We start from the raw sequence: 18,414 nt of genomic DNA, 5'->3' as shown, positions 1-18,414 counted from the left end.
AATAAAATTAAGTAGGTTGCTGGTAGCTGCACTTTTTGGGTAGGGTCCTTTTGATTCAAGTCAGTGGAATCTACCTTATCTTAATTTTGTATATTTCATAACCAAATTAGTTTTATTTGTAAAGTTTTTAAAATATTAAGAATCATCCAGTTTTATTTATGCAATACTTTATACTAGGTGAGTATGCAATGATTAGAATAACTTTACATACTAGGTGAGTATATGATGTTTATAACAATTTTGCTTCCATGGCAGCTAACACTTGGTTTTCAACTTTGCATGTAACTTTCCTATTAAAGACTGACTGTCAGAATAGAATAGACTCTCTTATTGTCAGACTGAATGTATTTCTTCTTGTTTCGCTGTGTTCAGTATTGTTCTTAAATTAATGATTAGTCTGATAACTGCAGTAATAATAGGTTATGTTGCATATTACAGAATATTATTATGGCCAGATTGGACAAGAGGCGTAAGGGGGTGTTTGGACCTCCAATGGGAAAGAAGAGTATCATTTTTGTGGATGACATGAATATGCCAGCACTAGAAAAATATGGAGCCCAGCCACCAATAGAGCTATTAAGACAGTTCTTTGACCATGGAAACTGGTAATATGCCATTAATGAAGTATTAACCATTGAGATCTGAGACAATGTTGGTATTAAGCTACATTTCTTGTTTTGTTGTAACTTACACCAGAACTGTGATTATAATGGGCTTTATTCTAGATGATTTTCAGTCTATCACTTCTTGTATGTTTATTGAAAAAAAAAAGTTTGTAAACTTGAGCACTGGGTTTGTATTTTGGTCTGCTAGAAGCTAATCAAGTGATCCAACTCAAATAATTCAGTCCTGCTTTAGCTATCTAACAAGAAGCAGTACAAGAAAGCAGTTAGAATAGAAAGAATCATAGTGAACATAAAGGAAGACGCATTATAGCTAGGGAAAAATAACCCATTGTCCCTGTTTACTATGTTGCTGAAACTTATTTTAAAATATAATATATTGGATACAGATATAGAGACAGTGAATAACATGCATGTAGTGTGGCTAAATTATTTTCATACCAAATATTACACAAAGTTTCATACGACATACATAAAGGAAAAGTTAGCCAATGGCCCTCAAGTGTATACTTTGCTGTCACCCAGAAAGACTGTAATAAATAATCCTTGCACCTTGTGTGATGTGAAGTACTATACTGATTGACCTTGTTTGTGCTGTTAACTAAAACTGTTGCTATACAGAAAAATAATGCACTGCAATAAAATAGGCTGCATTGAATGCTGCTATCCAGCTTACCAAACTCAATATACATTGTGTCGGTATTCTTTTATGTACCATCACTAAATACATACAGAGGCAGTATTCTGCTAAATAATACCATAACAGAGAATTGTTAAAAAAGGGGAAGAATGTAAGTATGGCAAGGATAGATTACGAAAAAAGCATTTGATAGTATTCAACATTCAAGGATAAGGGATTGATTACTGTTGTATAAAATACATCCTACACTGATGAATTATATTACAGTGACCATGAAACAGTGACAAACCACTTTGCAGGTCACAGGCTAATAGGTTGTTAGTAGGCTAATGACCACTAGGGCCCCTACAAGCCCATCCACACACTCCAAACCATTTGTGCCCCAAGTATCATACAGGGGGGGGGCAGGGCATATTAGTATGCAGGAAGCTAAGGATTTGTTTGGAGGTGTAGTTAGGATAATAATTTTCTTATTGATAGCCTCTCTCTATAAGGGACTTGGGAGCCAGACCAGGGGTAAATTTGTGAATTCCCATCCAATTGTCAAGGTTTTGTTTGATTAGGATCTGTTTTACATGGATGGATATCCTTTTATATAGTGCGGAAATCTTTTGGGACACATATCTGTCTCTCCAACACATTCTGTTTATGTCACAAATGAAGTTCAGATCCCTGGATCTAGTGTTTCTTGTGCTGTTTGCTTTGTACATGTGCATTGTGCAACAGATCCATCAGGGCTGGGTCTGAGGCAGCCCTATAAGCCAGGCAAAAAGATCCCCTGTTAGCAGCCTTTAGGAGACTGAATACAGAGACAGAGCCTTTAGGCGATCAGTGTAGGACAGGGTATTTATGCCCTGAATTTTCCTAGTGAGAAACTTTTGTGAACGTTTCAACTGTTGCAAGTGTCTTGTCTGCCAAAGGGGGCATTGTATTCAGTGACAGGTCTGATAAAGGCTAAGTAGAGTGATCCTGTAACTTCCTTGGACCTGGATGCTGTACCCTTACCTATAAGTTGGGCGACATAAAATAATTTTCTTATTATCTTAGCTACATGTTGGTCAAAGGCCAGATTGCTATCTACATATGTTCCATATCCCTAACTACTGTATCAACTCTTAGGGACATTTTATCAATGGAGTACTAAACTTGCATTGACAGTTTCCCAAAGGGCATTGTAATGCATTTTTTGGCATTGAGGTTTAGGCCATGGCTTTGGAACCAGTCATTTGCCAGCGTTAAAACCGACTTGCAAGATGTGTGTGTCTGGGCGGGCTGTGTAATAGCTCACAGTTTACAATCATCTGCAAACTTGATGAGCTAAAGACCTTTAATATTACCCTTGACTTCCGAGCAGTAGATGCTAAACAGGAGTGGGACCAGCGCGGAGCCATAGGGCACTCCACTAGTGATCCGTCTCTTGATGGAGGTGGTCTCACTGATCCTGATTTCTTGTGTCCTGTCTGTAAGCCAGCCAGTAATCCAGCGAATTTGTAGGGGTTTACATCTAGTTCAGAGAGTTTGTGAACAATGCCTGAGTGAGATATTATATCAAATGCCTTAGCGAAGTCAAGATATGCTACCCTCATCCACTGCCTTGATGACTTTCTCAAAGAAGTCTACCTGGTTAAGTAGGCATGACCTTTCTTTAACAAAGCCAAATTGTGGGAGATCCAGTGCCTGTAATTTGTCAAAGGCCTTATTTATTATTTCTGTGATAATTCGGTCCATGACTTTGCATATTAGGCTTGTTAGACTGTTGGATCTGTAGTTCCCTGGGTCAGTTAGTAGTCCACCCTTGTGGAGGGGAATGACTGTTGCAGTCCTTCATTTACTTGGAACATAGCCTGTTTCAAGGCTGTAGTTAGAGTATGTTGGAGGGGATTTCATCTGGTGGAGCTGGGGGGGGGGGGGGGTGAAGTTTGAGCTGAATGTGTCAGCCAGTAGATTTGCTGTGTCACCCTGATCAGTGTAGGTGGTACCATGTACCACCAGTTCAGCACACTGTTGTGTGTTACTTCTAAGGTTTTGGAAATAGCTGAAGAGGGCATTTTGATTGTCCTTAGCCTGTGATGCTATCTGGACCTCATAGATGGCCTTATTGGACTTAGAATGCTTGCTTTCTTTTTAGTTGTTTAACAGAGCACTTGTCTTTAAGGAATTTGCTTTTCCTGATTTTGGCATGTGTTTTCTTCTTTTATTATATATCCAATTTAGATGAGAATTCCACCAGTGGTGTTTATTTTGTTTTGTTTTTTCTGGTAGGTATGGCAGCCTTTATGCAGCCATTCACATGTTTCTAAAGTGACTCTGTGAATAATTCTGCATAGGTAGCTGTGGTCTCGGGGTTGGGGAGAGCCTTGAATTCTGACAAACTGTTACTTAATAGGATGCAGTTTGCCTTTCAACAGTTCCTGACTGTTACTGGTTTAACTTAATTTTCTGGGTTGAGTTTTACTTCAAATGAGACAGCTTTGTGATCTAACCTCACTAGTGAGGAAACTACATGGGAGGGAGTACAATGCTCTCCCATGTTAGTGAGTACCAGATCCAGTATGTTTAATCCTGTGGTTGGAATGTGCACTATCTGTTCCAGGGTGTTTTTCTTAATAAAGTCCAGGAAGAGTTGTGCCTGTGAGTTTGAGGCAGAGTATATTTCCCAGTTTATAGAGTTAGTTAAAGTTACCCATGAATAGGGTGTTTATTTAGATGGTGAGCACCTCTAGTAGGTTTAAGTAAGAGTTGTGAGACTCTGTGGGTATAGATGGTGACCTATAGCTAGCCATAATATGGTGATGGACCTTACAGATGGTGAACTGCATGTGGCTAAGCTCCATGGTATCATCCTGTTTAACCAACCTGCAGGTATATTTGTTGCTGACATAGATCAAAACACCTCCACTTTTGACCCCACTCTGTGCTTTTGTTAGTCTAGATGTGTGGAAACCACTGTAGCCTTGCATTTTTAGAGTACTTTCTATAGATTTAAACCAAGTCTCTGTCATGGCACAGATGTGTTCATTCTCCAGAGAGAGGAGGGCTTGAAGGATGTGGAGTTTTTTTTTTTATTTAGGCTCCAAGCATTGAACGGTACCTTAAGGTTGCTTGTAGACTTTTTTACTATGTTAATAGTTTTGTCTTTTTGGTGTAGCCTAAAAAAGGCTCTAAATGGAGTGGATACAATTTTAGCCAATATCCGAAAGCTTAGGAGGGTCAAGTGCAACCCATCCTTGGTGAAGCAATGTGGTCTTTTGTCCATGTATTCCCATACTGACAGATATTGGATCCCCCTGGAGTGATACCAGAAGTTGTGCCAGTTATTAAAATCAATAATTTTATGTCCATACTGTAACATCAACTTCCTTGTTGAAGGTAGAATGCTGCATAATGCAAGGCCGATACATATCTGTGCTACATATTCCAAGAGATCTATTATGTCTCTTTTCTTGTAGTCCAGTGGGGTATGTCTTAGGTCATTTACACCCACATGGACTGTGATAGAATCATATTGGTACCTGGCATGTAGTAACTTGAGTGCATGCATGATATTGTGAATCCTGGATTTAGATAGGCAATTAACTGTTATCTTCTTCATTTCCATCCTGATGAGTGGGACTTCTGTGTGTGTCACACAATGGAGTCCTCAATGACAAGAGTATTAGGTAAAGTGTATGCTTGTTTAAGGGCCACACAGTGGCAGAGTGGATATCATTTTCGCCTCAGAGCAAGAGGCACCCCAGTTCGATTCTCGGCTGATGTGCCTTCTCTGTGGAGGCTCTATATCCTTCCATGTTCAAGTGGGTTTCCTCCCACATTCCAGAGACATGCAGTAGGTGGATTGGACACTCTAAACTGTCCATGGGTGTGGGTATGCATGTGAGTGTGTGGTGTGGAAGAACTACCATGGCAGTGCTAGCCACCCGGATGTATAAACATTGGCTGTAGATGATTGTCACTGATGAAATGACACCCAACCCCTTGTGCATAAAATGAGAACAGGGGTTGTGGATGGATGGATGCTTGTGTCATGGGCTTTGCACTTGGGGGACCATCAGGTGTAGGCCTATGTGAGATGTTTGGTGTCACATTTGGTGTGTGCTTTAGTGATTGCTGAGGAGCAGTGCTCCCATTAAGTGGCTTTTGAGGGCTTTGAGATTTGGGAAGGTTTCTTTTAAGCATCTCAGCATAAGACAATGTGTATGTGTCATGAATGGTATGTGTGAGGGATGTAGTGTGGGTGTTCCTCACAAAGTTGTTTGTATGTCAGAGGCACATTCACTAGAAAAGTCCACAGAGAAATTACTAGTTTTGCCACACAATTAAATGAATACATTAAAAATGCTCTAAAACAGTAGTGATCACTGTATAAAGTAAGTTAAGTGCAGTTAAGCAAGAAAATATTCTTATCTTACCTTGGATGGTTGTGGATACAGTTGAAACGCTGGAAAGGCGTTGTACAATTCTCTGTATATTAAGCCATGACAAAGAGCAAATTATTATCTCAGGAATAAAAATTCAAAGGAAGGATACTCCAGGGTGATTCTTTGTCACTGCTCCTCTTTTGTGTTATCCTAAACCCATTAAGCTGTTTACTTAACAGATTAGGCCATAGTTACAGTTTGGCTCCCAGAAAATAAGTTTATTTAAAGACTTCTCATTTACTTTTTGTGTATGACTTTAAACTGTATAGTTCATCAGATGAGGAGTTGAAAGCACAGCTTCAAGTGCTTAAAACTTTCTCAAATAATATAAGATTGCCATTTGGTCTTAAATGTGCAAAAGCCACATTTAAAGCATGAAAGTTGAAGTACCGAGAAAATATCAGTCTGGGACAGGAATGTACTCATCCCTCATTAGACATATTATAGAGTACAGCACCCCATTTGGTATGTACCTCACAAGACATCTGCAACAACTGGAAAGGCTACAGGAATACCTCACTAAAAGAATCACAGGCCTAAAGCAGATGCCCTATACTGACCATCTAAAAAAACTCCAGCAGTACTCTGTGGCATATCGTCTACTCAGAGGCGATCTCTGCTTAACATACAAGGCCATGTCAAACCCTAAGCTGTTGGACATGCTCCACTTAAAAAAATCCCAATCCCTCAAAGCCACACTCTCCAGGGATCTAAACCTTGTCATCACAATGAACAAAACATGCTAGAAGGATAGGTTCCTGACCCAGAGACTCCCCATACTCTGGAATAGACTGCCCATACATGTCAAGCAGAGCGCCTCCTTGGCCCTCTTCAAAAGGAACCTTGATGATTGGAAGTGAGATAGGAAATTCACCCCAGGGATCACGTCAGTTGCCCTGCAAGACAGGGGTCCAGGGAAGTAAATATTCTGGGAAGAAGTATCCAGGGAATTGTTATGGCTATACTTATATAGGCCCTAGGGCCGATAGCCTAGTACCAACCTATGTGATATAAAGGAACTTGAGCAGCAGAGAGTGAATATTTGAGAACTGATGAAGGGTCATCAATAAAACGTGAACAAGTGCAAAACAAAATCAGGAATACTTCAGAAGACTAAAACTAATATTGAAAAGAGCCTTGACATCTAGGAATAAAGTCCAAGCTATAAACCAATTTGCTCTTCCTGTTCTAACTTAGAGTTCTGGGGTAATTGACTGGCACCAAAAAGTATTGGATCAGTTGGACAAGAAAACAAGAAAATGCTTCACACTTATCAAATAATATATAAAAAAATCAGTGTATATCAAGATTATATATCTCCTTTCTGAAGGCGATATAGGCTCCCTTGAAATTGATTACATGTATAGATCTGCAGTTGTAGAACTGCATACGTACCTGCTAACTTCATCAAATGCAAATGTACTGAAAGTTTTAAAACATGAGGAGAAGAAGTCAAAGTGACTTCTTGGGAATGGAAATCAAACCAGAAGTAGATAAAAATCAGACAGCAACTGAATGTGCCAAAAAACAAAAATATGAGAAGGATCAGGTGAGAAGGAAAGTAATGCAGAAAAGGTGTAACTATAATGGTGAGTACAGATATGTCCTGAAACAGCCTCATGTTAATCAGGATTTGATGTAGGAATGGTTAAGGAAAGGTAAACTGAAAACAAAAGATGAATAGTTAGTAATGCAGCCCAAACTACATACACTTTGGTTAACAAAATCCATTGGAAATGTGGGAGAAGTAGACAAATACAGGTTCTGTAAAAAAAAAAGAACTGGAAATAGTTGCACATCCTGTTGCTGTGTGTGATTCACTCATGTCAGAGGGCATATATACTGAAGGACACAATAATGCGACAAGACTGTTGCTTTGGGAATTGTGCAATATTGAAGCTGCTGAGAAGCATTGGAAACACAAACCCCAAAGCATTGTAGAGAATGATAAAGTTTATATCACGAGGGATCACCCATTATCAACAGTTCAAAAAACAGATGTATGAAAACTAGATATATTAATCCAGGAAAAAAAGACTAAAGTAGCATTAATCGTTAAAATTGCTACACCCAGTGATTACAATGTCTTGTCTACAGATGGACACACATATTCATAAAATGCCAGGATCTGCAGACAGAAACGAGATCAGTGTTGAAGAAGGATACTCAGACAGTTCCAATACTAGGAGCTCAGCTCTAAATCTGCTAAATTTGAGTCATTCTCCACACTTGTTTGTTTTGAAGTGGTAGGTTCAGCTTCCTTTATGGCATACACTGGTATAGGTTCTTCCATCTGACTCTTCCTATGTAAATGGTAGCACTAAACAAAAACTGTGTTCAGTTTTACTGTTTTCCTCACTCACACATTGGATGCTTACAGTCCCCTTTTCCTTGAGTTTTTCTGTTTTAAACTAACAGAAATTAGTTTCTTCCTCTTTTTTCTACATTAGTAAGTTCATTCTTATTGGCTAGTTTTTTTCTTTTTAATAGACATCAGTTGCTTAGAATTCCACAATTGTGGAGCTGTCAATTTCATTTTGTGCATTTTTCAAACCTATTAACTTATTTTTTTTTTAGATTGCACCCTTGTAGTGAAAGAGTCCTTCTGTTCATTTCCTCTAGTCAGCTCTATTCCCAGCTGTACTATTCTCAGGCTGTACTGTTTTATTGCCAAACTCCCTTCCTTTTCCTGACTCTGTTCCCTCAGGCTGCTCTGCCATGAGATATACATTTACATTTTCTTTAGGTAATTCTGCTTCACTGCCCATGTCTGTTTCAGTATCTGAAATTTCACTCATATGACTCTACTGTCAGGTTTGTACTTGCATTGATGCTACATTTCTGTGCTAATCGTTGTTTTGTGATCGGCTTCGTACCCCCCATTGTGTTCTCTCATGTATTAATGCTAACATTTCTATGTTAATACATGGACTGTTTCAGTTTGTCCTTATTTCAGGATTCTAACAACTCTTTGGGTTATTTATATAATTTAGCCATATGGTAGTCCCCTTAGCATATTCCAGATAACCCATTTTCATTTGTTGTGAAATAATATTTCTATGTGTATTTCAGGAAGTATGCTTCAATCCTTTTTATCCCACGCTTGGCTGCTTGTTGTTTTTTTCCTTTGTTTAAGCTGTTTTTCTACTGCAAATCATTTAAATGTTTCCCTTCTTCCCAAACTCCCACAGGGTTTTAAAATGTGAAGATTTTTCCCAATAATGACATGATCATTCAGGTACAAGTGTTAAAAGATGTATAATTTTTCCCAAGATGGTCTGAGACTCTTCAAATGTGTTTGAGTATTCTTTTTCATGAACACACATTACCTCTGTCTTCCACTTTTTGTTATTCAGTTTATGCTTGAACACACACAAAAACCTTTAACTTAATAGACCATATTGCCTGAACACAGCAATCCTTGTAATTCATTACCTTCCAAAAATACAGTATATTCACTAACTTAGTCAATGCCCAGTAACAGAATGCAAACTCTATAGGTTTAACATCTAATTTAACACTTTCTAAGGTTGTTTCTTCCTCAGCATACAGTTTAGACATTTTGAACATTCCTACAAGTAACATTGTTCCCTTTTCTTGATATAAATTCAGGCTACATGGCCTTTTCCCCACTCCTATAACAACTTTTCTCAATAACAGACACATTGTGTTTCAAATATAGTGCTGACTTGTTAACTACTGGTTTAGGTTTAGATACACATATTTGCTAGAGACTTGACCTGGGGAAGCTACCTGTCTCCTCCCTTTCTGACATTTGTTTACCTTGATATTAACCCAAACCATTTTAACCTAACACCTTTCTGACATACTGTATATGCTCTTGCCAGGACTGACTAAAAATGGCAATATTATCTATGTAGGCTACAGCTTAGTCTCCAACTCTTGCTAGGATATCCTCCACAAGCCTCTAGAAAAATTCTTTGTCATTCTTCATCCCAAAAAGACAATTTAGTAAATTCATACGGCTCAAAAATTGTTACAGATGCTGATGTCCTTTTCATGTGGCTGTCAAGCAGCCTTAGCTGGCCAGCAGTGGTCAGACACTGTGCCTTCTAAACTCTTCTAAAGCTTAATTTATGCTTTGGCTGGGGTATGTATAAGCTTCTGTGTGACTGTTTAGCGTCTTCCATCTTTTTTGTGGCACCATCATCAAATATGAGACCAAAGAAGTACTAGACTATTAAATTACACCCAGAGTTAACGTTTCTTATAGTTTGTCCCATGGAGTTTGCTTGGCTTGCTCAGGTACCCCATAGTGAGCCTGTTTGATTGATCACTGAGTTCCTGTATCTTTATGGTGTTGTGTAAAGTGGGCAATCTCTGGCTTTGCAATAAACTTGTCTCTAAACTCACATATCACTGCTTGGATTCCTTGAATCTGAGTAGTGGATAGCTTCTGTGACACTACTACCTCATCATTGAGAAGATCTACCACTTGTGGTGCACTACAGATACTAAATATTAGAGCCTCTCTTTTGTGTTAGAACTTTATCATATTGACATGATGAGTTCTGACATTCATTAACTTTTTCCACTACAGTAAATGACCCCATCCAAAAAAAAAAATACTGTCTGTAACTTATTCAGACAAATAGCAATAAGTGCCATTATCTTTTCATCATCTATATATTTTTGGGCCCTCAGCATTCAGTCATAAAATATTTTTTGTTTCCGCTATACCTGTGCTAGCTACTCTTGTACTAACTCCATAAGCTCCCTAAACTAAGTCCTGAAGTTTAAAACATGCTACCAAACCACTCACTGTGAACATTTGAACTGTCTGGTTACACTGGAGGCATTTTACTCCAAGATCTTGTCATGTACAAGAGCCATTGGTTTCCTTTCTTACCTCTGCAACTTACTGTGAAGATTTACACTGTTCCCATGGGTTGACTTATACCAGTCTGTGGTACTGGGGGGTTCACTTCATTTGCAGTTGTGCCTTGCTGGTGAGAGAGAAGGAACTCTTTTTTTCCCATTTCCTTGGTAGAGTTATGCTGTTTGTCTGCTAACGAGATTTCTACATATTCATTCAGTACACTGAATGCTTACTCCTTTATCATAATATCTCCTATAATTTAAATAATTTTAAACATAGTTCCTTTTTATCCATTCACCCACCAGTGAAAATAATTGCTTATGTGCAACAGTATAATGAACAAGTTAGTGCCATGCTCTGAACTGCTTATTTAATTATTTATAGGGGCTCCAAAGGATTCTTTGCTAGTCAGCATTCCATTGCAGCTCTGTTCAAGTTAGTGCTGAGACATAAGGATTTTTTCTGAAACCAGCCTACTGAAAAGTCATTACTGTCTTACACATGCACCATTTGGTATTCTCTGCACATTGAAACTCTTAAGGTCAAGTAAAGTACTTGTGAAAATGCAGTGTAGTTTATCCTTTTGCATTTCCTTGCCTGCTTCAAGTTCAGGATCAGCCAGGCAGCTGATCCAGATTGCAGTGACAGTAGGTAGACTGGAAAATACTTTGCTTTATGGTAAGATAACATTAATTCATGTGTACACTTAACACTGTCTGCAGAATTCTGCTGGATCTTAAAGCCCAAAGATTCATGAAAGTAAATCCAGTGGACAGGCTAGACTGGTGGAAAATAGTTTGAAAGGAAACTAATAACTCAAATTGAAGCCCATTTCACTATTTCAAGCCCTGTAATAGATTGGTGGAGTAATGGTGTATAACATTGAATTGTGTAGGTGATTTCTAATCAAACTTATTGTCATTGTCTTCAGAGCTGAGACCTCTACTCTCTGAAGTCACAGGGAAGATGAAATATAATAGAAACCTACCATGCCTGCATAAGGATTATCTTTTCACTGTTCTCAAAGACAGATATACACTTTAGTATTAAATTGTATCCTTTCTTCTAGCTGACAAAGTATTGTAAAGTACATAGGAAAAACTATGCCTTCAATTCCAGGATAATAGGTGACAGGACGCTCTCCCACATAACTTTATTATGTTCAGATTGTTTAATCATTTCAGTAGTATTTTGAACAGGATAACAGGCAGCATGAGAAAAATTAAATAACACATAGATCTTCTCCAATAAATTTGGCCCTAGATGTCTGTCTGTCTGTCCATGTTTCTCAATATTATGTATACTCTGAGAAGCATAATTTTACATTGTTTCATGTAAATTCTCAAGCAGTGTAGAAGGCTTTCACATGTTCTACCAGCCTATCTATTTATTTAAATGTTGGGGATAAACTTAGATAGAATTCTACTATTGTTTTTGATATAAATTCAGTATAATATAATAAATGTAATATAATTTAATATATGTGTGTGTATGTATGTATAGATAGAAAGAAAGCTAGATAGATATACACATATTGTAATAAGATTGAACTTGAATAATGTAATGCATATGTTTTCCTTTCTAGGTATGACCTGAAGGATACCTCTAAAATAACCCTGATTGATATACAGCTGATTGCAGCAATGGGGCCTCCAGGTGGGGGTAGGAATCCAGTTACACCTCGATTTCTGAGACATTTTAACATCTGTTCCATCAATGCATTCAGTGATGAAACAATGGTTCGGATCTTCTCAAATATTGTATCATTTTATCTCAGAAATCAAGAATTTCAGGCGGAGATCTTTACAGTTGGGACTCAGATTGTTAATGCTACAATGGAGGTAGTAATTTTTTTTCTTTTTTTCCATCATACCAGAAGTTATTTCTTTAGTTGCTACTTTTGGTTAATGAGTAGCATTTAAGAATATGAAAATAATTTATGTAATTACTTAATAATGGTCTGCAGTCTTTCTAACTCTGTAGAAAAAGTCTAATTACAAAAAAAAATGCAGGCATCGAAGCCACTTCCATATTGTTTAATTTATCTTGATCTTGCTGTGATTTTACACTGTAATAGATGCAGTACCTTCCCCCTACTGTAGGCTCAGAAACAGGCTTTGTTTTCCACATGTAAGATGGTACTCCTATGAAGCCTCAACTTACAAGATACAAAGAAAAAAAAATACAAAAAAATACAGAGCAGAAATGCCAAAAGGGTGACCCCCCCCCCATGTGGGGGTCAAGTTCTCCACACCTTGGAACTTACATATACCAACTCCATTGGCACACAAACAGGAAGAAGGAAGAAATGAACCAAAGTAAAGGAATCAGTACAACACAATACAACAGGAGTCACATAAGCAGTGATTTCATATGGAAAGCAGCAATTGGTGCTGCATTCCTTGGCATCTTGTCGTTTGGTTACTTGACACACATGGAATTTGATCCAAATCAGCTGTAGATATATATGACAATGCTTATGGTGCAGTGGAATGTTATGATATTTTGAAGAGGTTATTTTACACCTTAATAGCAATATTCTTATTGTTTTTTTTTATGTGACTTCATGTGTGAAAATAGTTGTACAAGAACAATATATAGGAACACAGGAATAGTAATAATAGGCAAGCAACTGCAAGAACTATAAGTTGCCAAGCCATGTACAGTATTCAGTAGACAAACTATAAAAAGTTCTTGCCAGCCTTGCCAAGCACTTAATGCTGCATAACTTACAAATTCAGCAGGGCCATATATGATAAGCCTGGTGTAAATTTGTGTCTACCCATCCAGTCATCAAGACTAGTCTTAAAGGTAACCAAACTAGTACTGTGTTTGTCCTATAGTGGCAACTTATTCCATAGACTGGGAATATGCTGTGCTATGAATCTATCCATCTAACTAGTCTTCATATTCTAATGACACATTCTCACAAAACATTAAATAGTTTGAAAAGAAGAGACCTTAGGAGTGGTTCAGTTCTGTACTAGTGGGAGCTGTCTGGCTTTGGAGATGATGGTGCAGTGATGGTTCTGAGGTGGTGGTGGGGGGAGAGCTGGAAAGGAATCAGCTGATTGTGTTCTCAGTGGACTTTAGAGCCAAGGAGTTTTTTTATTTTTTTTTAAAGTGTGTAGCTATGATGGTATGATGGGAAGCAAGGGGACACCTTTGCCTGTTGCAGTTCTAATTGGCCTGGAGAGAAAAGGAGACTTTTCCAGAACCAGAATAAATGAGAATTACTCTTTTCCCTGGTGTTTTCAGTGTGGTTATGGAAATTAAGTTACTGCTTCAGCCATAAACGTAGGTATTTAAAGGACATGGTTGTTTCTGTTTGGGTAGGTAGAGATCTGCAATGCTAAGATGTTTAGAAGTTTTTCAGCTTTTGTGAGGTTCTAAATGTTAAGCCAAGAATTAAGGGAGTGGAGGTTAGACTGAAGCTGGGTTTGAGTAGTTGAATGATAGGGACTGGTTTGAAGGATAACCATGTCAGCTTGGTGAAGAGTGATAGGAAGGTTAGGGATGTCAGAGAGTAGTTTAATAGTAAAGATTGAAAAAAAACAATGAGGTGAGCATGGAGCCCTGGATCCCTCCTTTGGTTAGGGATGCAGGAGGTGATATAGATGAACTGATTTTGACTCTAAAATATCTGTTTTTTAAGAAATCTTGGAGCCAGGTAACAGCACTTGGAGGGAGTGAAGGAGCAAAGGGTGATCAATAAGATCAAAAGCTTTAGTAAGATCAATTAAGAGTACGCCTGAAAGGTTTCCTTTGTCCATGTTTAGAAGGATGTCATTTTTAGTCATTGTGCTTTGGCCAGTCCAGAATCCATGCTGTTTAAGAGTGAGGAGTTGGTACTGCTAAATGTAAGGGAACAGTGGGTTGTAGATTAGTTTGTCAAGTATTTTCTCAAATGTCAGAAGAGCAGAAGTGGGAGGCATTTTCTGTCTGAGGCTGTTTAGGAAAGGGGTTTGATAATAGCAGTTTTCCATATGTCTGGCATTGTGTTTTGAGTTAAGAAGACCTGGAATATTCAGGAACTACTCTAAGGTTAACCTCCTGCTATTAGGTGATAACCTGGCAACATTTCAAGCCCCCATAAACCATGAGAACACTGCTGCCTATGTAGAACTATTCACAGAAACCCTGTACAGACATGTTAATAGCTGCATAGAGACAGCTGTACCCACCAGGAAGAAGTACAGAAATAACTCAAAAAAGCAAGCCACCCTGGTGGAATTACAAAATCAATAGGCTTTATAAGAGAAGGAAGAAAATCATGGCAAAAATTAGGAGGTGCAGCACCCAGCAGGATAAACACACTCTCATCAAACTAAACAAACAACTCAGAGGACAAATAGTCTACCAAAGCCAAACTTGTGTTAAGTTTGGCCTCCCAGGCCAAGGACAACCACAAAGCATTATTTAGCTATGTCTATAGCCTCAAAGGCAATACACAATTGTGTGCAGAGCACATTGAAAATGGAGCCACTTATACTGAGCCAGAAGATATAGCAAACCTCCTGGCTGATAAATTCAGCTCCAACTGCCCAACCTTCCCTCAGGAAATACCATCAAATATAACTCCCCTTACTATCACTAGGGAACAGGTCCTTAATGCTCTCGCTAAGAGCAAGAACACTGCATCAATGGCACCAGACAATATCCCAGGATGCCTTCTAAATAGGATGAAACATGACCTATCAGGGCTTTTGGAATTACTATTTAACTGTAGCCTCCAAACAGGCTTCATGCCTTATGAATGGAGAAAAGCAACAGTAATCCCTCTGCACAAAAGTGGGCCATCTTACAAACCCTGAAAACTACAGACCCATAAGGTTCACTAGTCTTATAAGTAAAGCCATGGAAAGGATTATCATGGAAATGATCAACAGAGATATAGTAAACCTCCAGACACTGGATCCCACCCAGTTTGGTTTTGTCAAGGGCATATCATACCTACTCAACCTGGTGGACTTCCTTGAGAAGGTAACCAAAGCAATGGATGAGGGGAAAATGATTCACACTGCCTACCTTGACCTGGCAAAGGCATATGACACAGTACCCCACTCAGGTATTGTTGACAAACTCAAAGTTTAGGTACAAACTTATATATCACGTGGTGGATAGCCAGTTGGCTCACAGACAGGACCCAGGAAGTTAAAATTGGGGAGCCCACCTCTACAAAGAGGCCAGTCACAAGTGGAGTCCTTCAGAGATCAGTCCTTGGACCCTCCTTTTTGGCATTTACTTCTCATAAGTCAAGGCCAATGTCAGTGGCCTCTGTCTAACTACTTTTTCAGATGATTGCAAATTAGGAGATGTCATTGAATCCCACACTGACACAAATGTTTGCCAGGAAGGGCTAACACAGACAAAGAACTGGTGTCAGAGCCATGGACTAAACCTAACTGCAAAGAAATGCATAATAGTATCCTTTGGAAAGTCATCCACCCCTGGTAACTAGTATATTAGCAAGATACCCCTTAGAGTTGAACCAGTAGTTAGGGACTTTGGGACACATATAGATAGTAATCTAGCCTTTGACCATCACATGTCTACAATAGTGAGGAAATCATTCTGTGCTGTGCAACTTATAAACAAAGGTATGGCATCTAAGTCCAAGGAAGTCATTGCTCCACTGTATTTGGCATTCATCAGACCTGTCTTTGAATACACTGCTCCCTTTGGTATGTACCTAACCAGGCATATCCAGCAACTGGAATGTCCACAGACATTCCTCGCTAAAAGGATACAGGGTCTGTCCCTGTATTCTGTCTCCTACAGGCTTTTTAGGGAAGATCTATGCATGGCACACAGGGCATTGTCAGACCCCACTCTGATGGACTTCCTGCATATCCACAAAACAGACAGCACCAGATTTACCCGTTCTAAAGACTTAAACCTTGCCTATGATCAGAATAGGACCTGCTGGAAAGACAGGTATGTATCCCAGAGACTACCCTGTCAATGGAACAGGCTCTGCATCCATATGAAGCAGAGTTCCTCCCTAACCCAATTCATGTGCAACTTGAACAATTGGATGGTGGAACAGGAAATTCATCCCTGGTTTGGCACCTATGTCTCTAATGGACACAGGCAACCTGTAAATGGTTCATCTCCCAGGTCCCTGCTTGTAAATGTTTCATCTCCAAGTCCCCTGCTTACACTTATAAAGGGTATCAGAACTTGTCAGAGATTTGGGATACATGGCTAGGCTTAAAAAGACCCTTGTGGTCATTAGCTTAGTAAACACCTATACACCTTATGAACCTATTCTTCTTCTTCTTCTTTCGGCTTTTCCCGGTTAGGGGTCGCCACAGCGGATCACCTTGTCCGCACAGTGAGTAGCAGTGAAGTTTTACGGTGTCGAGTTGCCAGCCCGGCGCCCAACCTTCCACAGAAGGCACACACACACGCACACCTAGGGTCAATTTAGAGTGTCCAATCCACCTGCAGCATGTCTTTGGGATGTGGGAGGAAACCGGAGCACCCAGAGGAAACCCACGCGACCACAGGGAGGACATGCAGACTCCACACAGAAGGCACCCCAGCCGAGGATTGAACCGGAGAACCTCTTGCTGTGAGGTGGCAATGCTAACCACTGCACCACCGTGGCTGCCCTACACCTTATGAACCTATAAGAGGTTATAAATGTGGAAAAGAGGTGTGGTAAGGAGGTCTGGTTGCCTGTATCAGTGGATGAATAGAAGGGTATGTTTTCTAGTTGGTGCTCAAGGTCCTTTGTAAGCAATTTTCTTAAAATAGAAGAGGGGGATAAAAGGCAGGCAGGGGGCTGTGTGAACTGGGGTGGGAGAGGTAGAAGTTGTAGTTCTAGGGAGGCGGCTGAATTCCTTGAGAAAGTTTGTGGTTGCAAGTTAGCCTTGAGAGGTCTGAATGGTAATAGGGGAGAACATAGGCTCTGTGGATTTTTGGCCTGTGGGAAGATTTACATTCTACCAGAAGTCTTTGGGTTGCCTAGCAGAGCAAGATTTTTGCATTTGAAATAGTTGGTTTTGTGCTTATGTATGGCTTGCATAGCTGGGTTATGCAGAGAGGTGGACAGTATGATTTTCTGGTGAGAGGTTTTGGCAATACAAAAAACGCACATTGTCTCTAAGTTTGAACAGTGCTTTGCATTCGGATTTTAGCCAGGTTTTTTTCTATTTAAAAAGTTGTGTGAGAGGGAAACATTTTCTTGAAGTTGAAGAAGCTTACGGGAAATGATTTGGAGTTCTTTAAGTTGGTAATGAGAGTTCAGTGGAGTCTTTTTTGAGGATTTCCATATTTGTAGTGAATCTGGGAGTGAAGTTAACTAGTTTGGGGGGGGCAGTTTTGGTGAGTGGCTAATAATTTAGATGGTTATTGGGTAGTAGTCTCTAAATGAGGGTGAAAGAACAGATATTTTGGAGATAATGGTAGGGTTGTTAGTGTTTAGCTAGAAGATTTGGACAGGTAGTGTCAATGATTAGCTGCATAAGGGTGATATTGGCTAGGAATTTGGCATTGTCATTTCTCAGGAGACTTGGGAAGGTGAGAGAAGAGGAGGAAGGTAAAAGACTGCAATTAGAAGGTGACTTTTCTTTGCGGAGGGAAGTTTTACATAGATCACTTTGGGTTCAGTGTCTGAGGCGGTGTTTGCTTGAGCAATGATAGTTGGGTTAACATGTTTTTTTTTTTTAATAAAGAATGAGAGTAGCCCCACCTTTCTTTTTGCCAGGTCTCATATCTTGAGGGTATTTGTAAGAGATGAGTGGGTACTGAAAATTAGGGTTGGTGTGTTTCAGATGTGTTTCAGTGACAGCTATGATATTGGGGGAGTGGGTTGTAAGAAATGTGTTTATTTGACCAAGTAAATTGTTGATGTTTTGTGTGTTAATTACTGCACAAGAATGAATG

At 39.3% G+C, this 18,414-nt stretch overlaps 1 protein-coding gene across 1 annotated transcript in view; it reads left to right on the top strand.

Moving 5' to 3' along the window:
• Positions 1-18,414, top strand: part of DNAH12 (dynein axonemal heavy chain 12) — a 4,520,724-nt gene that overhangs the window by 2,818,003 nt on the left and 1,684,307 nt on the right. Inside the window, exons 36-37 of the mRNA XM_044078497.1 lie at positions 439-605; positions 12,107-12,362. Of these exons, the coding sequence (XP_043934432.1) occupies positions 439-605; positions 12,107-12,362 (423 nt within the window). The remainder of the gene's footprint in view (positions 1-438; positions 606-12,106; positions 12,363-18,414) is intronic.

Source organism: Protopterus annectens, chromosome 7.part1, assembly GCF_019279795.1.
Source record: "Protopterus annectens isolate FY-2018-M chromosome 7.part1, PAN1.0, whole genome shotgun sequence".
In the NCBI taxonomy this organism is placed as follows: Eukaryota; Metazoa; Chordata; order Ceratodontiformes; family Protopteridae; genus Protopterus; species Protopterus annectens.
The sequence above is the reverse complement of the archived record's forward strand: the minus strand, read 5'-3'. Positions and strand labels throughout refer to the sequence as shown.